This window comes from Hemitrygon akajei, chromosome 11, assembly GCF_048418815.1.
Source record: "Hemitrygon akajei chromosome 11, sHemAka1.3, whole genome shotgun sequence".
NCBI lineage: Eukaryota > Metazoa > Chordata > Chondrichthyes > Myliobatiformes > Dasyatidae > Hemitrygon > Hemitrygon akajei.
Genome location: NC_133134.1, coordinates 26,292,678 through 26,313,575, shown reverse-complemented (window position 1 = coordinate 26,313,575; position 20,898 = coordinate 26,292,678). Strand labels below are relative to the sequence as shown.

At 38.3% G+C, this 20,898-nt stretch overlaps 1 protein-coding gene across 2 annotated transcripts in view; it reads left to right on the top strand.

The window, feature by feature from the left end:
* snx29 (sorting nexin 29) overlaps positions 1–20,898 on the top strand; it is a 542,857-nt gene that overhangs the window by 301,437 nt on the left and 220,522 nt on the right. For both annotated transcript variants that reach the window (XM_073060488.1, XM_073060489.1), the window contains exon 16: positions 8,467–8,583. In XM_073060488.1, the coding sequence (XP_072916589.1) occupies positions 8,467–8,583 (117 nt within the window). The remainder of the gene's footprint in view (positions 1–8,466; positions 8,584–20,898) is intronic.

Below are 20,898 nucleotides of genomic sequence, written 5' to 3'. Positions count from 1 at the left end.
CTCCATTAATTAATTTTATGTTCTTTCACAAGGTGTAATTGTTGATGAAGAGGCCTGTATTTATTGGCTATCTCTTACTAGACTTGCTAATGTGAGCACTTAACTTTAACCTACTGCGGAATATGGGGCAATGGCAACTCCACAGCTTTTGAGTAGAGAGTTTCAGGACTTTGACCCAGCGACCAAAGAATCGAGTCAAAGTGCTCTTCACATCTGTAGAGATTTTCAAGTTGCATCACCACTTGATATGGAGTCTCGAATGTCCAGGATGAAAGAGGTTGAAGAGAGTTGTAGATTTAGCCATTCCCATCATGGTCGCAACTTTCACCATAATCGAGGACATCTTCAGAAGGTGCTGTGCATTGGAGACTCCATGCCAAGCGGTGATGCAGCCAGTCAGAATCCTCTTTGTGGTAAATCTGTGGAGATTTGCTAGAGTCTGTGGTCACTGGATTAAAGCCCTGAAATTCCCTATTCAAAAACTGTGGAGTTGCCATTGCCTCAGACGCTGCAGCAGTTTAAGACAACAGCTAAAGAAGGTGGCATCTATCATTTACAACTCTCACCATCTGGGACATGCTTTCTTCCCTTTACTACCATCAAGAAAGAGATACAGGAGCCTGAAGGCCCACACTCAACTTTTTAGGGACAATGTCTTCCCCTCTGCCATCAGAATGAACACAACCTCACTATTCCTTATTTATACTACTTATTATTTTTTTTAAAAAAATATGGTAATATCTATATCTTGCTTTGTACTGCTGCCATTAAAGAGCAAATTTTATGACATATGTCAGTGATAATAAACCTGATTCTGATTAACTCCATTTGGGTGACTTCATGACTAGGATAGCGAAAGACCTAATCCTCTGACAAGGTATAATCAACGTGAAAGAAGTCAAGAAAGCCAACTCCTGCAGTATCTTCCTCACGATAAAGTCCCTGGAATGAGTTTATTATTGTCACATGTACTGAGATACAGTGAACAGCTTGTCTTTCATACTGTTTATACAGATCAAAGCATTACACAGTTTATTGAAATAGAACAAGGAAAAACAATAACAGAATGAAGAGCAACAGCTACAGAGAAAGTGTAGTATAGATAAACAATAAAGTGCAAGATGATAAGAAAGTAGATTTGAAATAAAGAGTCTATTTTATTATGCTTCTTGTCTTAACAACCACTGTCCGTCATCAGAGAAGTGAGTACTTATGAAATCACTGGTCTGGCCACTGTTATGTCACCTTTTAACAAGGAACCTCAGGGATGTCGGTATCATTGATTACCTAATAAAGAAATTGATAGCGACAAACAATTTTTACTGGAGCATTGGGTATCATCTAGACGTTGAACCAAATAATTAAAAAAAAATCTACGTTGGAACCACTCTAGCTAAGAACAATAAATTTACTTTACAGTGATACAATAAAATCTTGAAGTAATTCAAGTGACGAAGTCTGGTAGTAGGCACAGTTAGTATTGACTTTATGAAGGGGTTTGTGTTGTCATTGAAATTAGTATGAAAGAGGAACTACCTGGACCATTAATTAAAAACTTCAATCTGTCCTTCACTGAAAAGCAGGAGTGTGGGTGGTTGGAGGGCTGGCTACAGATCTCCTCTTCACAAATCTGAAAAATTACAGGCCACTGTTCCTCATACAGTTTGTCACAGGTGACTCCTGGGAATAGGGGATGGGTCGGAAGAAATAATAATTCTGAGGAAATGGTGAGAACAAATAGCCAAACTAACCTGCAAGGGTAGGTTCTACTGTATATCTACTGTCAAATGAGGTAATACAGTAAACTTTCCTAAGTTCTGCCATTCTCCATCATCACCCTATTTCTGATTATGTTGCTCATCCCCATGTCTAGCACCAATTGTTGCAAAGTAGTGATGGTTACCATCCTATTGTTTCTTTCTACCAATCATGAGGGATTCTTCATCATACAAAAGAGTAAACATGAATTATCAGAAATCATTGTCAGAATCAGAATCAAGTTTAATATTACTGGTATATATTGTGAAAATTGTTTTGTGGCAGCAGTACATTGCAATACATAATTTTTAAAACTATAAATTACAATAAGAAATACTTATGTATAAAATGAAAATTAAGTAGTGCAAAAGAGAATAGTGAGCTAGTGTATAAGGATTCATATTCAATTCAGAAATCTGATAGCAGAGCGGAAGAAGCTGTTCCTAAAACATTGAATGTGTGTCTTCAGGCTCCTGTGCCACCTCCTTGATGGTAGCAATGATGGTGGCAGGTCCTGGGTGATGGGGGTCCTTAATGACCGAAACTGCCTTTTTGAGGCACCACCTTTTGAAGATGTCCTTGATGCTGGGACGGTTAGTGCCCATGATGGAGCTGGCTAAGTTTGCAATTTTCTGCAACATTTTCCAATAGCAACTTTATAGATGGTGCTTGAGCTGTACTTAGCCACACTCTTGTGGATGTAGAGAGAGTAGAACAGTGGGACAAGCACTCATTCTTGAGTATGCTGGTGTTGATTGTCAGTGAGGAGAGGCTGTTTCCGGTCCACACTGACTGTTGTCTCCCGATGAGGAAGTCAAGGATCCAGTTGTGGAAGGTCAGGTTTTGGAGCTTATTGATTAATACTGAGGGTATGAGTGGTAATCAATAAACACCAGCCTGACATAAGTGCTGCAGTTGTCCAGGTGATCCAAGGCCAAGTGGAGATCCAGTGAGATTGCATCCGCTATAGACCTATTGTGGAGATAGGCAAGTTGTAGTCCTTGCTTAGGCAGGTGTTGATTCTGGCCATGGCCAACCTCTCATCATCACAGAGGCAGCACACACTGTTCTTGGTCACTGGTATGATTGTCACCCTTTTGAAGCAAGTGGGAACCTCCAACTGCAGCAGTGAGAGATTAAGGATGTCCTTGAACACCACCAGGGTCTGGTGCTTTGTGTGGGTTCACTCTGATGAAAGATGTTCTGACGTTGGCCTTCAGGTCAGAGATCCCAGGGTCACCAGGGTTTCGCATAGGTGTAGTTTTATTCTTCCTTTAAAAGCATGCATAAAATGTGTTGAGCTCATCCGGGAATGATGCTGTACAGCCATTCATGTTATTAGGTTTCATCTTATAGGGCCTGCGAAGTCTGCCAGAACTGATGTGCATCTGATTCCATTTCTAACTTCAGTCAGACTGCTTTTTCATTGTTAAAATGCCCTTTCATAGGTCATACCTGGACTGCTAGTATTGTTCTGAATCAGTTGTCTTGAATGCCACAGGTCTCGTCTTCACCAAACTATGAATCTCTTGGTTCATCCATGGCTTTTGGTTTGAACGTTTCAGCTTCATCCCTTACAATAATTTGTACATAATCTAAATTTAAAGATGTACTGATATAACCTATGGTATGAATTACACAATGGATGATTGGTATGTTAAATTCCAGCTTGTTCAATCAGGAGTCTAAAGATCCTTCAGCTAAACTCTGTCAAGGTGTTTCCAAATTAATTGTACGTTCTTTGTTCAAGCCATGGGATTCTTCATTTCAAACTCATCATCCCTCCTAATCGTAATGATTAAAATGTGCAAGCAGTGCAGCTTAAGACCTGGTGATCTGGCATATGGAATTTTCTTCATTCATTACTTTTTTTGATAACATGGCATCTGCTGCACCAACTCCTTGCTAAAATCTCTGTGTGAGTTTAGTGTTTTCTTTCATGTTTACGATAACCACATTTTTCCTTAATCTAAATATCTGGGGTGTTACCTAAAGTTAACACATTTTCCTTGTCCTGTTAGTCTTCCAAGCATTGATAGTTTTGCACAGTATCACACCTTAAATTCTCCGTGCTTGTGAGGTTTTGTCTATTACTTATGTCCAGTGTGTTTTTGTTGTGATTTGCTGAATCATAAAGAATGACCTTTTTCTCATAATTAATTGAGAACATGGAGGCCTTATTTTGAATAAGTGATTATCAGTTTCTTATTGATCTATTGAGCAGAAGTACAGTATTCAGTGATGCTAGAATTCTGCATTTCTCCAGCTCTAGTCTGGTCTGTTGTGCATCCTCAGTTTCTATTCCCCTGCAATATTTTTCTCCTTCCTTGAATATTTACCATTTGGGTATTTTCAGCATTTATTCATTGTAGATTTCCAATATCTTCAGTATTTTATTTATCATAGTTCAAGCACTTTTTTCTTTCACTTGCTGATTAGTTATCTGCTGTTTACATCCCCGTACAGATCAGTTGTAATTAACAAGCCTTCATTTCCATCTCCCATCTGGTACCACCACCAGTTGTGTCATTCTGTGTCTCTTAGTCTCTATCAAGCATGTTTCTTTTACCCCTTGTCTTTCCCTTCAACATGTTTGATTTCTACCTTTTCCTTGTTCTGCTAAATGATCCTTGATCTACAATGTTAACCCTGTGTCGCACTCCATAGTTAAGCTACACAAGCAATTCCTGTACTTTCCAATTACATTTTGTTGCAATATATCATCACTGACATGGGCCAAAGGGCCTGTTCTTGTGTGCATTGTCATATATTCAATTTCCAGTTGATTTCTGCTAATTAGAAACTGTACCAAAAATCTTAAGTTTGCTAACAAGCTAAGCATCTATCTGTTGAGACCTGCTACCATTTAAGAGAGTATCAGTATTGTCATTTGCACAAGTCTATGCTCACATAATTTTGTCGATAATTGCTTTATGAAGTGTTCTGAATGCAGCTCTCCGTGAATGGTTGAAGGCTGTCCAATTTTTGGAAAAATGCTATTGTAGTGGCAAAATTGATTCAAAATCAAAACAAAACAATTGCCGCCAGCCTGCGAATGCACAGAGATGTTATACTTCTGTGACACGCCCTCAGCTGCAATGATTTCTCCAAAGAGTCAAATTCCCTATTTTGATCCTGTATTAGCAATTCGCAAACATACAATTAAGCATTATTGAGTGTTAGGTATGACATCTGCGGTCCCAAGCTACAGACTGCCACGAAATAAGTATGAATATGTAACTTATCCCCTTCACTTTTACCACGCTGCCACTAATGTGACTAGTTAGAGTACATGGCTTCTGCAGCTATTGATTATAAAATTATCTTCTAAATACCAAAACCATAAGTAAAGGGTATTTTAATGCTCGCAAGATTAAATGCCATTAATAAAGATGTCTGGCTGAAAAATTGTTGACTGATGTTGGTTAGATGTCTGATTTCAAACATCTCTGAGCTCGCCAGAATAAAGTTTCCAGAACATTTTAGTTACAATGATTTGTAAAAATGTCTCTATAAATAGCCTTATAAATAACTTCTGTTATTTTGACCGAAAGCTAAAGGCAGGTATTAAATGGTGTGCTGTATAAGGATCATTCGGATTTATTACAAAAATGATGGTTGAAATCGTTGATGTCATAAATATGAATTTGCTTGGGCTACTAAACCAGAAAATTGCAGATTTAGCACTCAGTGCCAATTGAAGATCAATTACACCCTCTACATTCAATTCTACCAGAAGTGTTTTCTGTTGAACGTGAATTGTATAGTGACATAGAATAGCACAGAAAGCAAAGAAGATAGATATATGGGGTCAGATGGTGAGGTACAAGGCCTAAATGTGCTTTTTTTTCATCTGTTTAGCATGGGGAAAAATGGTACCAAATTCATTGTTTAAAGATCCTGCAGTTGGATTACAAGAAAGGTTTAAAAAAAAGGGTTAACAGGTACCAGAGAGGCTGGCTGTGCTTAAGTGGAATAATGAGCAAATCTGGATGAACATATCAAAAGTACATTGGTACTACTTATAATCTTTCAGTTTTCCTGGACGTTGACATTAATGCAAGAGAACTGGAAATCTGCAAATATTAAATCCATATTTAAGAAAGTATGTAAATCTAGCAACAACAAGCCAATCATTTTATTCTTGGTGAAGGGGAAATATCTGAAGCAATAATCAGAGACAAAATGAGTTGTAGTTTGAATTCTAGTTTATTTGACAAAAGTATGCACAGACTTGTTAAAGATAAACAGTGTTTGGTTATGTTTTTTAAGAGCAATGTACTATAGTTAACAAGAAACTGAATTATGCTTACCTTTGGCATGTGTTTTCTTGGGCGGAGCTGCTGGTCACCTCCTTGCTGTCTGACTTTTTTCTGTGAATTGAAAAGCTGGTATCTGTATTGACCTTGAGTAAAATACTAAGTCATTTACAAATTTTATATTATTTTAATTTATGCTAAACATTTTGAGGTTTCAACTATATATCATTGGTACCTTTTAAATTATTTATTATTAATTAGTAATTATTTATTATTATTAATATTATTATTACTAATTATTTATTAGTAATTATTTGTCTTATTTGAGGTGTTGTTAAATATCTCTGATTGTTCATATATAATCAAATCCAAAGGACTTTGACAGCAGCAGGCTGTCAGAAAGGCCATCACAGCAAACTGGGAAATGGTATCTCAGGATTTGCCATCTGTTGTGCTTTAGGTCTTTTAAAAGTTTTTTTTTTCTCAATTGGTACAGAATAAATGTACAGCAGCATTGAATCCCATGAAATAAAAATGAGCAGAAGCAGCAGTGGTGTGAAATTGGTTTAGAGGCAGAGAGTGTCTGAGTGAATGATTGTTTCTCAGCTGGAGATAGATATACACGAGTGATCCTCAAGCATCTCTGATCACAGCTTTTTATATATGTCAATAATCTGGATTTGGGGCGCGATTAGGAGTGGACTGTAGTAAACGCTGTACTGGAATATTTTTTTCTTAATTATTGTAATACTCAGGAAAATAATAAAAGTAGTTTTGAAAATCAGCCATTTGCCAAATGAATTATAGAGATGCAAGATTTGTTCATCTGGAGCAAGAAACAAACTGCTGAAGGAACTCAGTGGGTCAGGCAGCATCTATGGAGGCAAAAGGATAGTTGATGTTTTGGGTTGTGATCCACATCAGGACTCTATTATGAAATAGTGAAGTTTTGATTGTTTGAGAATCCTTATTCTGGGCAGCATCATTTTTATTTTCCTTACTTCAGTGGCCAGAGGTGAGCTCAATCTGACCTGTCATTATTTAAAATTAAAAAAACAATAACCGATGCCGGAAATAAGAAAATGAAGAAGGAATGCAAGAAAAATTCAGCAGGTCAGGCAGCATCTATGGAAAGAGAGTCTGTTAATGTTTTGGTTTTGGGACCTGTTATTAGTTAATTGAAAGCTTATTGTTTACATTTTTGTCTATTAATGGGTCTCATATATAACCATATAACAATTACAGCATGGAAACAGGCCATCTCGGCCCTTCTAGTCTGTGCCGAACGCTTACTCTCACCTACTCCCACCGACCTGCACTCAGCCCATAACCCTCCATTCCTTTCCTGTCCATATACCTATCCAATTTTCTTTTAAATGACAATATCGAACCTGCCTCTACCACTTCTACTGGAAGCTCGTTCCACACAGCTACCACTCTCTGAGTAAAGAAGTTCCCCCTCGTGTTACCCCTAAACTTTTGCCCCTTAACTCTCAACTCATGTCCTCTTGTTTGAATCTCCCCTACTCTCAATGGAAGAAGCCTATCCACATCAACTCTATCTATCCCCCTCATAATCTTAAATACCTCTATCAAGTCCCCCCTCAATCTTCTACGCTCCAAAGAATAAAGATCTAACTTGTTCAACCTTTCCCTGTAACTTAGGTGCTGAAACCCAGGTAACATTCTAGTAAATCTCCTCTGTACTCTCTTTATTTTGTTGACATCTTTCCTAGAATTCGGCGACCAGAACTGTACACAATACTCCAGATTTGGCCTCACCAATGCCTTGTACAATTTTAACATTACATCCCAGCTCCTATACTCAATGCTCTGATTTATAAAGGCCAGCATACCATAAGCTTTCTTCACCACCCTATCCACATGAGATTCCACCTTCAGGGAACTATGCACCATTACTCCTAGATCACTCTGTTCTACTGCATTCTTCAATGCCCTACCATTTACCATGTATGTCCTATTTTGATTAGTCCTACCAAAATGTAGCACCTCACACTGATCAACATTAAACTCCATACACTAACTTTCAGCCCACTCTTCTAACTGGCCTAAATCTCTCCGCAAGCTTTGAAAACCTACTTTGTTATCCACAACGCCACCTATCTTAGTATCATCTGCATACTTACTAATCCAATTTACCACCCCATCATCCAGATCATTAATGTATATGACAAACAACATTGGACCCAGTACAGATCCCTGAGGCACACCACTAGTCACCGGCTTCCAACCTGACAAGCAGTTATCCACCACTACTCTCTGGCATCTCCCATCCAGCCACTGTTGAATCCACTTTACTACTTCAATATTAATACCTAACGAATCTGGAATAGCTGGATAGCTAATAGCTGGAATCTGAACAACTGAGTGAGTAATGCCATAGGTTTTGTTTCCTTCTCTCTAATTTTCTGCTTTTTTTGTATTTTAGGTAGCAGAAATGCATGGAGAACTGATAGAATTTAATGAGAGGCTACACAGATCACTGATGGCCAAGGAAGCCCTCATCTCACAGATGAGGCAGGAGCTGATTGATTTAAGAGGACCAGTAAGTAGCATTGTACTGCCTGCTCATCAATAGTGATAATTGTGGACACTGGGTGATTGATGGTCTAAGGATCAAATGAGCATCCATTTGAAAAAGAAATATTCTAATGATGTATGAGGTGGGTAAAATCTACTGAGAGAAAAGGATATCAAGCTATATCATAAAATGGATAAATGTAGCCGAGACAAATTTGGAAAGAAATAGTTCAGAATCTTATATCTTTGAATGAAGAATTAAAAATCTGAGAAACAAGTGCAAAGAGCTGTCCTTTGAAGTGCTTTTTTAAAAATCAAATTGACACCTTCTTAGCAAAGGGATTTAAAAATGTAAAACAAGAGAAAATCTGCAAATGCTGGAAATCCCAACAACATGCACAAAATGCTAGAGGAACTCAACAGGCCAGGCAGAATCTATGGAAAAGAGTTAACAGTTGATGTTGCAAGATAAAGGATGAGAAGTCAGCATAAGAAGGTGGAGGGAGGGGAGGAAGAAATACAAGGTGATAGGTGAAATTAGGAGGGGGAGGGGTGAAGTAGGGAGCTGGGAAGTCGATTGGTGAAAGAGATAAAGGGCTGGAGGACGGGGAATCTGATAGGAGAGAACAGAAGGCCATGGAAGAAAGGGAAGGGGGAGGAGCACCAGAGGGTGGTGATGGGCAGGTAACGAGATAAGATGAGATAGGGAAATGGGAATGTGGAATGGTGAAGGGGGCAGGCATTACCAGAAGTTCGAGAAATTGATGTTCATGCCATCAGGTTGGAGGTTACCCTGACGGAATATAATGTGTTACTCCTCCAACCTGAGTGTGGCCTCATCACGACAGTAGAGGAGGCCATGGACTGATGTGTCGGAATTGGACATGGAATTAAAATGCGTGGCCACTGGGAGATCCCGCTTTTTCTGGTGGACAGGGCCTAGGTGCTCGGCAAAGCAGTCTCCCAATCTCCATTGGGTCTCCGGTAATGCCCGATATACAGGAGCACAGGATATAGTAGATAACTCCAACAAACTTATTGGTGAAATGTTGCCTCATCTGGAAGGACTGTTTGGGGCCCTTAATGGTGTTGAGGGAGGAAGGCCAGGGATAGGGTTCCTCTTGTCCTCACCTACCACCCTTCCAGCTTAACACATTCTCCATACTTAAAACAACTCCAACAGGATCCCACCACCAAGCACATCTTTCCGTTTGCCCCACTTTCTGCTCTCCAAAGGGATCGCTCTCTATGCAACTTCCTTGTCTGCTTGTCCCTCCCTAATGATCTCCCTCCTAGCACTTATCCTTGCAAACAGAACAAATACTACACCTGCCCCTACACCTCCACCCTCACTACCGTTCAGGGCCCCAAACAGTCCTTCGAGGTGAGGTGAGACTTCACCTATGAGTCTGTTGGGGTCATCTACTGTATTTGGTGCTCCCAGTATATCAGTGAGACCTGACGTATGTTGGGAGACCACTTCACCAAGCACCTACATCTGCCAGAAAAAGTGGGATCTCCCAGTGGCCACGCATTTTAATTCCATTTCCCATTCCCATGCCGACATGTCAGTCCTTAGGCTCCTCTGCTGCTGTGATGAGGCCACACTCAAGTTGGAGGACCAACACCTTATATTCCATCTGGGTAGCCTCCAACCAGATGGCATGAACATTGGTTTCTCGAACTTCTAGTGATGTTCCCCCTTCACCATTCCCCAATCCCATTTTCCTCTTTCACCTTATCACCTTAACTGCCCCGCTGATGCTCCTCCTCCTTCCCTTTCTTCCATGGCGTTCTGACTTCTCCTATCAGATTCCCCCTTCTCCAACCCTTTATCTCTTTCATCAATCGATTTCCCAGCTCCTGACTTCACCTCTGTCCCTCTCTTGGTTTCACCTATTGCACACTACCTTGTATTTCTTCCTCCTCTCCTCCCTCCTTCTTGCTCTGACTTCTCATCTCCTATCTCACATTGTCGACTGTTTACTCTTCTCCAGAGATGTTGCCTGGCCTGCTGTGTTCCTCCAGTATTTTGTGTGTGTTGCTAAAAATGTAAAAGGAACTAGCAAAAAGAAATTCACAAAGGAGCAAAGAAAAGTGAATTATAGTTTAATTTTAAGAAACACATTCAAATTGCAGAGAAACTTTGCACTAATATCATTAGCACTGGAGAGGTTTCTTAGGTTTTCTAGGAAAGTGTGGTTTGATTTAATTGAAGTACAACTAAACAATGAAGCTTCTTTGATGTATACTTGTTCTTAATCCTAACTCGAGTCTCAATGCAGCATTTTGTATGTATGGATCCCCAAAAAGTTTCTTGAAGTGCTAAATATGTAAACTTGATTTGATTTTATTGAATTTTCAGTAGGAGTTAGTACACTGTTAAATTTATTAAACTGTTCGGTTTCAAATTACATTTTTGAGCGTCTCTGCTCCCATCTTTGTCCTTGGGACAGGACAGCTTGGATGAGCTGTTCCAGCTCTGATTCACGGCACAGCCTTGGATTTTTCTGGTCCTGTGTAATTTATTTTTGCATTGCATTAACTCACCAGTATGTTTGTTGTTTGCCCTGTTCCAACAGCAAATCTTGCATGAGCTGGTTGTTTAATATTGGCATGATATTGAACTGCATTGTTGCAATCTAACCCAACATGGTCCAACTATATATGGACAGATGCATCAGCACAGAAGATGTGAGCTTCCTATCTTGGGTTTCAGTGGCACAGCTATACATAAGACCATAAGACATAGGAGCAGAATTAGGCCATTTGGCCCATTGAGTCTGCTCCACCATTCAACCATGGCTGATCCTTTTTTTTCTCCTCCTCAACCCCATTTGTCGTCCTTCTCCCCGTAACTTTTGATGCCATGTCCAATGAAGAACCTATCAATCTCTGCCTTAAATACACCCAACGACCCGGCCTCCACAGCTGCATGTGGCAACAAATTCCACAAATTCACCACCCACAAATTCACCACCCTCTGGCTAAAGGTATTCCTCTGCATCTCTGTTTTGAATGGACGCCGCTGTATCCTGAGGCTGTGCCCTCTTGTCCTAGACTCTCCCACCATGGGAAATATCGTTTCCATATCTACTCTGTCTAGGCCTTTCAACATTTGAAAGGTTTCAATGAGATCCCCCTTCATTCTTCTAAATTCCAGTGAGTACAGACCCAGAGCCATCAAACATTCCTCGGATGATAACCCTTTCATTCCTGTAATTCCTCTGGACCCTCTCCAATGCCAGCACATCTCTTCTAAGATGAAGAGCCCAAAACTGTATACAATACTCAAGGTGAGGCCTCACCAGTGCCTTATATGGGATCATTCTACTAATTGTATGTAATTAGCTTCTTAAAGATCTTGGGCACAGATGATTTTAAATATAATTCACTGGGCAAACAACATTTATTTTGAAATATGGTGGAGAAAAATTTGCCCATTAAGAAATTTTATCTTAATATTATCAGGAAGCAAAATTAAACAAGCTGTAATTGTCAGAAAGGAGAGTTATTTCCCAGTAATGCTATGCTGATTAATGCTGATGATGGACCAATTTGAAACCAGTAGCTAGCAAGTGCAATTTACAATTTTCAGTGCATATGTTGTACTGTCGGATGGGATGGGAACTGCATGGTGTTAATAGGAAAGATTATCTGATCTTAATTATGTACACTGAGTTGCTTTTAGACAACACATTTTGAATCATTCAAGAGCTTAGCATTTGCTTCTAAAGTGACTGGATCCAAATGGTACATTTTATGAAGTTCAAGTTAGGCTTCTAAGTACCTTGTAACCTAGCTTTATGTGGCACTAGAGTTAATGTTCAAAGTATACTAAGTTTGAAGGAGATTGTGACAACTACCTCACACACTAATTTTTCAGGTTCTGATTATGACTTGCTTTTGATTTTAAAATGCTAGTTTGAAAACTTGAGGGTTATGGAAAAGTAACAGAATAACCGTGTGAAATTAAGGAGTGCAGTGTGCTGACAGGTAACTAGTTCCAGACTTCAGTTAACTGCACATCGCTATGGAGCATGTTGGCAGTCAGATGTTGGCTTTCTTATCTGGGTCTGCACCATAGCCCTTCTATCCATTGACTTTCAACAACAGCTACTGTTGGCTTTTAATAAATTCGACCATATTGCAAGATGCTGTAACATACTGAGAGGTCTGGAGTCTTTAGTGTGCTGTTAAAGGTGTGTTCTGTGGTTGTTGCACGGCATGCCTGTAACTGTTTTGGTGGTCAGCCAGCTGCCACTCCACAGGTGTTGCACTCAATGTGAAAAAGTGAATCCTGGACGTAGAAGAGAGAGGTGCTGATTTTGAAGTGGGTCCTCATGTGGGGGTGCAACTGTGCACTGAGCACAATCAAGCCTTGGTATGGGAATTCATGTGGACCATGGCTGGTTCAGCTGCACAGCACCGTGTGATGGAGGAGGTGGGAGTGGAAGCTGAGAGAATTGGGATGGGTGTTGGTCAGGGGTCAGAACCAGAGACCAAGGGTGAGGTGGTTTGATAGGGTTCCAGATAGCTGTTGTGTGCTGGGGCAGCAGGCTGAGGGTAGCAGACACCAACAGAATCAACAAACTCATTCATAAGGCCAGTGATGTTGTGGGGGTGGAACTGAACTCTATGACAGTGGTATCTGAAAAGAGGATGCTGTCCAAGTTGCATGCCATCTTGGACAATGTCTCCCATCCACTCCATAATGTACTGGTTAGGCACAGGAGTACATTCAACCAGAGATTCATTCCACCAAGATGCAACACTGAGCGTCATAGGAAGTCATTCCTGCCTGTGGCCATCAAACTTTACAACTTCTCCCTCGGAGTGTCAGACACCCTGAGCCAATAGGCTGGTCCTGGACTTATTTCCACGGCATAATTTACCTATTATTATTTAATTATTTATGGTTTTATATTGCTATATTTCTACACTATTCTTGGTTGGTGTAACTGTAACAAAACCCAATTTCCCTCGGGATCAATAAAGTATGTCTGTCTGTCTGTCAGTCCAACATTGTCTTGGCAGTGACCACTGATGGACACTACTCAGTCAATGTAGGCTTCTTTTCCAGCAATGTTCTCAAATAAATAGAGTGGCAGAGTGGCAGATTAAAGAGGGAGGAGTGGCGTTACAACGTTTAAGAGAAGTTTGGATAGATACATGGATGGTAGGGGTATGGAGGGCAATAGTCCAGGTGCAGGTTGATGGGAGAAGGCAGTTTAAATGATTCAGCATGGACTGAATGGGCAGGTGAGCCTGTTTCTGTGATTATTTTTCTATGATTCTTATGTTCTTTGATATGTGTCTAACATAAAAATCACGTGTGACACATGCTGTCACATGCCTAATTATTCTCATTCAGTGATATAAAATGAATCAGAAACAAATAAGTAGTTATTTGATGGGAGTTGAACTTAGCAAAGGCTCAAATGTATTTGAGAGCAGCATGGAAGGTGGTCAAATTGATGACTTCTGCATGGGTGCAGAAAGGAGCATCAGTACAGTGAAGAAAGGGTTGGGGAGTGGTACCAGAGAAGGTGTTGCATATAGCCAATAAACAGACAGGCTGGAGCCCATAAGGGTGTCCATGGCTACACTTTTGACTTGTGTAATGTTGATTAGGGTAAGAAGAAATTCAGCCAGGCAGATGAGTGTTAGTGGAAGAGACTTAGTTGGATCTTTGTAGTAGCAGAGGGCTTTGAAACCTTCCTGATGAAGGATAGATGTATATAAAAACTGGACATCGATAGTCAAGTTGTCCAAGTGACGGAGGGCATACGAGGTGTCCTGGATGTAGGTGGGAAGGGAAGGGGAGAGAGGATGGAGTTGAAGTTTGAGGAGATAGGTTCGGTGGGGTGAGAACAAGCAGTAACAATGGGCCTCCCAGGACGGTGCCTTTTGTGGATCTTGGAGAAGAGATATAAGTGGGAAGTGTGGGATTGAGGCATCAACAGGTCAGAGTGTGTGGAGCAGATAACTCCTGACCTAATGAGATCTATGACAGTGCAGGAGATAGTAATCGGATCCCATTTCTGGGAACATCTGCATACATTTTCCCTGGTTTCTCAGAAATTATTGATAACACTGATAGCTTGAACATTTGTGCTTCACATTCATAATTTTAAAAATACTTAATTTTAATTTATGCTGCATCATTGGTATCAGTGAACTTTTAGACTCCTTGATTTCATTTTCATGGTCCAAATAATTTGACCCCTTCTCATATCCAGTGGAATATTCTTCTCATTTGTCATATTTTTCTTTTTTTGTACATGATTATTGGAATTAAACCAACAGATGATGTGCAATGATTAATGATGATTCATTTCGGGATTTGCTAAATGATAATTGGGAATTCTGTTGGGAGCTGCCACTTCTTCAACATCATATTTTTGCTACTGATGAAAAATGATTGCAGAATGGCAGCCATCCAATTTCTCAGGTTTATTTTGTAAAATAAAATGATTTTAAGAATAACTATTCTAGTTTCATCTCCTTCTATCATTCGACAAGCAATCCATTGGGATATACTGAGGTGCAATGCCTTTTAACATTTCAATTGCTTTTTTGAACTTTGCAGTGCAATGCAAATTAACTTGAAATGCAGTATTATGAGCTTCTTTGAATATCACCTCTTGAAATTCACTGTAATCCATTAAACCCAGATACTGAAAATTAATCTACAATGCATTAAATCTTTCATACTGTCATGCTGCTTTATATCATATATGGTGATTTTTTTCCTAGTCTTTGAAGGGAATGTGAAGTGAATGCACTCATGTAATCGTAAAGCTTTGAACACAAACAAGACTTGATGTAGCATTCATTTGTGTGAGTAAATATGGAACTCATCATGTGGAGTGGTTGACCTGTGATCTGCTTAAGAGGAGGCTTGATGTACACTTAAGTGGGGAGGTAGAAGATAAAGATGAAGGATGGTAAGAAGTAGTCAAAGTGAGAGGAGGCTCATTTACCAGGTGATTTTTATTTTAATATGTGGTAGGTTTTGCACAATTCTAAATTGACATGGGAGAAGTAAGTAAAAGTTCAATATAAAGAAACTGAATTTCAAAATTCAAAGTTCAAAGTAAATATATTATTGAAGTATATACATGTCACCATATACAACCCTGAGATTCATTTTCTTGCGGGCATACTCAGTAACTCCAAGAACCATATTAGAAGCAAAGAAAGACTGCACCCAGCAGGGTGGACAAACAACCAATATGCACAAGCCAACAAACTGTGCAAATACAAAAAAGATTAAATAATAATAGTAAATAAGTAAACAAAAAATATTGAGAACATGAGATGAAGTGTCCTTGAAAGTAAGTCTATAGGTTGTGGGAACAGTTCAGTGATGGGGTGAGTGAAGTTGAATGAAGTTATTCCTACTGGTTCAAGAGCCTGATGTTTGAGGGATAATAACTGTCCCTGAACCTAGTATTGTAAGTCCTGTGGTTTCTGTACCACCTTCTTGATGGCAGTAAGAAGAGAGCATGACCTGGATGGTGGGGGTCCCTGATGATGGATGCTGCTTTGGTATGTGTAAATGTGCTCAGTGGAGGAGAGGGCTTTACCCGTGATGGACTGGGCCATATCTACAATGAAAGAAAGTTACAGAATTACTGTAATTTTGTAAAGTTGAACACTTGAGAATATAATTTCAGATTAAATATTATGAGAAATTGAGAATGGGTATGATGTGAATTGGGTTAAAAAAAAAGTCAGATGAACACATTAAGGCAAAACTTGTGATCAGCAAAAATGGAACTTCATGGTTTTGGAGCTATTCTGAACCATTGCTTAACTCTGATATGGAATTAGGACAGACTTAATCACAATGAATTACAGTATATGGTTCACTTTTGCAAATAAGAATTATTTAAAGTTATTTTAAACAGTTTTTAGAGTATTGCCAATTTAATTGGGGTTTATTTTATTTTAAATATAGTATTAAGATACCTGATGAATTGTTATTTTTGTCATTTAGTGTAAAACATGACTTGCTTTATTATTTTGTGTTTAGGTAAAGAAATGTAAAAGTGTTGTCAAACACTGGATTAAACAAACTCGTGTTCCCCTTATTGTAGAACATGAAACATTTTTGAAATCCTCTCAAATGCATCATGATAACATGAAATAGAAATGATCTGGAGATTTCAGTTCAGTCCACGGCTTAACTGATGACCTGGAGGTTGGATTTTAGCCGACTCCTGAATTACTAATGATTTTAACTTCAAGTAATTACATAAATTTGGATTAAAATTATTGTAAAAATATTGGTTATCATGAAGCAATATAATGGTCATAAAAAAACAATTTAGTTCATACCTAGCCCTTGTGTAGTTGATACTTAATAGACTTCTGAAATAACATAGTCCGCTTAGCAATGGATATAAAATGCAGGCCTTGTGGGTAAGGCCAGAAACTGTAATTTTTTAAAGTGATTAAGCCTGTCCTAATTTTGTGCCACAGAGTGCAGCAGTGGTTCACAATAGCTATATAAATGATGTAGTTCCATTTTTCCTAGATCACAAGTATTGCCTAAACTTATTCATTTGACATTTTGTGTAATTGTTATTTTAACAGAGATGCAAATTGCCCAGATTTAGTGCTAAGAGTACGAATGAGCTTGCTAGCTTTTGTCATTATTAAGGAGACAATTGGACAGCTATTTCTAATATTCCCACACATTTTTATAACAAAAAGGTACTGTCTGATTCATCCTGTTGCTGCAGAAGCTTCACCAAAACATTATCTAACCTTCTTACTCCTCTTTCAAAAACAGATTGTTCTAAAAATCAAAGTACTTATCCCTGGACACATTAAACTTGTTAACATAAGTTATTGTTTCAATATCCAAAAATAAATTTGTTTATAAATTTAATTCATTTCAAACTAGCAATAAGTGTGTGGCACTCCTCACTCAGATCAGCCACGTATGGCGGAACAGGCTTAAAGGCTTGATGACCTACACCACCTACTTTCTTATGTTCACTCCATGACAAAAATATATAGTTATTTATTCACTCTCTGTAATGTTATTTCAACAATATGGCAATCAATTTCTTTATTTTCCATCTTAGTATTATGTTTGATTTGTTACTTTTGAATCCTCTTGCTAATATCCTGAAGGATTTGAACTACTGCAACCGTTGTCTCTTATTTTGCCCTTGCTCTTAAATTTGTAAACACTGAAAAGCAGCCTGAAGAAAGGGGAAGAAAGTGCAGAATTAAGTAGTGACATTTACACAGATTATAAAGGGACCTTTGTGATTTTATTATTCAGGTGTTTATTCATAGGCTAACTATACTCAGATTTCTTCCATTGCTAATACGTATTTGATTTTATTTAAAGATTTATTGCACTAGCTATATTTTAATATTAGCTTCAGTGTTTGATTTTATTTCAGTTCTCTTGTAGAAAGTTCATATTTCAAATGTGTGTTGAATGATCAAAAATTAAATCAAATATATTAATATTTGTACATATTCTGATGTACTTCTTGCCCTTAAAAGATCTTCAAACCTCTCTCTCTCTTTTTTCCAAATATATTTAAATGGTAAATATAACACATCAACTACAAAAGCCTGAAAGATAGTCAGATTGTAAAGACATCTGGATAGATGCTTAAATGAGCAGGGCTCAGGGGAAAATAGAATTAATGTAGGCAAGTGGGATTAGTCAAGATGGGTATTATGGTTGGTTTAGGTATTATAGGCTGAAACATCTGTTCCTATGCTGCATAACTATGATGTCAAAACTTTTGCTGTGAAATCCGAATATGAAAAGTGAATTTGAGCTGTTTCTAATACATTTTATGAAAAGTAATTGGATCTTAAATTGCTTTAATAACATCTCACTGTTTTGGATTGTAGTCAGAACCTCTTTTGCATTCCACTTAGCTCTATCCTATGATACTCTGATAAATCTACTTAATTATTATATTTGGTTAGTATTGAGTTCTTTGCTTAAAGTGCAAGAATCATATTGAGCAATATTAAAAATGCAATTTGGAAATGTTCTTCAGCTTTTTAGTAACCTTGGTTCCTTTTGTTTCAAATTGAATGTACAATTTGTGGCTTTTCATATGTATTGACACAATATCTCTCAAAGTTGGTGGGTAGGGCTGAGACCATTCATAAGATATTCAAACATGTTTTTCTTAATTGTCCAAGGTTTACATCAGACTCTGCTTTAGCACTTAAATTATCAGCCGTAAGTACATGGAAAATTTCTTTTCCACTATTGAAACTTTGGAGTAGAAAAGGTTGTGTTATCATACAAAGTTCTTTGGGCCAAGGTGAAAAGATATAACATTAATATGGTAAAAAGTATATGTTGTAAACCTGAACAGTTACGATAGACCTCCTTAAATATTTGCTCATAGCTCCTTCATGTGGATTGATAACTTTCCAAATCATTGAGGAAAATGGACGTGTTTTCATGTGTAATCCTGTACATATCCTGGTATAGCAACAGAGTAGATGGATAGATGAGCATTTAATGAAGAAGCCTCTTTTTGAAACATTTTGGTTTAGCAAATGTTCTGATGACTGATTCCAGTCATTTTACAAGGATTTGCATTTATTTATATTGTACCTTAAAATATTTAGTGTATTTTGCTTAAATTGGTAAATCAGGCTTAAGATGGCACAGCGACTACTCACTAGTAGTAAAGAAGAGAAACCTAACTACTGGCTACTTTATTAATCACACTTTTTCTTGTAAACGATTATTGCAATCAATAGCTTGTAGCCTTCCTTTTGGAACTGAGCCTTCGACCACCTGTACAACCTTCCATTTTTGTGGGTGTGAACCAAAGACTCAAAGGTGCAGGATAATTGTGATGTGGTGTGTGTGAGTCAAATTGAGGTGCCTGAGAGCGTATCAAAGCGGCAGGGCCTGGGTCCGAAAACAAGGAATAACCCAAGGTTTAATTGACAAGCACTGGGCCGAATTGGAAAGGTCAAGGGGTTGGGGCCAGAGGCGAGGGATAGGCCAGCTTAGTTTGCTACTCCTCAAAGTTTACTCATCTCTGTGCTGAATTGAGGATGTGGCTTGCAACTAATGGGTTCCTGAATTGGTTGCAGTGAGGACTGGTTTTGTGGCAGTGCACTCCCTTTTGTGGACTTTAGTTCTGAATGTTATTTGCGTACTTTTTCTTTGCAAGATTTGTCTTTCTGTATATTGGGTGTTTGATGGTATTCTTTCTTTTAATGGGTTCTGTTGGTTTTCTTTGTTTTGTAGCTACCTGTAAGGAGACAAATCTCAAAGTTGTATATAGTAATACATACTTTATAATGTACTTTGGACTTTGACCAAAATTACGATGATTTCAGTTTACATGGATTTGTAAACGGACCTGGAAGGCTATAATCAGATTAATACAGTATTATGTTCAGAGAAGTTATTTACCATGAACTTGCTTGAACCTGATAAAATGATTATAGTGTTGATTATGGAAAAATTAGGTCTTAAAGTAAGTGCTATATTATTGTGCGGCTTTTTTTTTAGCATGCTGCTGTGTACAACGTTAATAGAATATTCAAATTGAAATTACATTTCTCGTTTCAATTTTGCCTGACTGAACTGTCTTTAAACTTTTCTCCTTTAACTTAGTGGCTTGTACCCCATACACTTTCTGCCAGGTCAAAAATTAAAATTGATATTTGATACTAGTTCTAGAAATCAGGAGTTTGTTAATGTTCTGGTACATCACATGGTATTATTAACATGGAACAATAACATCGTTCAGCTGATTGGATTAATGATACAGAAACACAAATTAAATTTCACCACTGCAACTGGAGAATTCAAATGGAGTTAATTAAGTAAAAACCAAAATTTACACAATATGCCTTAATGATAGTTATGACATTTCTGTGTTGTCATAAATATTAGTCTGATTCACTGATGTTCTTTAGGGAAAGCAGTTCACCCAATAAGTGACTCCAGGTCCATAGCAATATGGATAACCCTAAAATACCTTACATCATCTCCCTCAATTGTGCTAAATTTCAAAAGGCAATGGTAATTAAAGTGGACATAACACCAGCCATAAACCTGATGTTAGATTATTACAAAGGTACACCCAGCTCAGTTGACACAACTGAGCCCTCTGTATGAATATCTGGGGACTGGTGCTTAAATTGGGGAATTATGTCTCAGAGAATTTTCGTGCACTGCTAGGAGAGAGCCGCCCTGGGAATTCTCCAAAAGGTTGAGGTTAAGCATATTCAAGGAAACCTCATGCTGATTATCATCTTCTATCCTTCTTCAACTAATGAATTAGTAATCAACTATGCTTTTGAGTCTATAAAC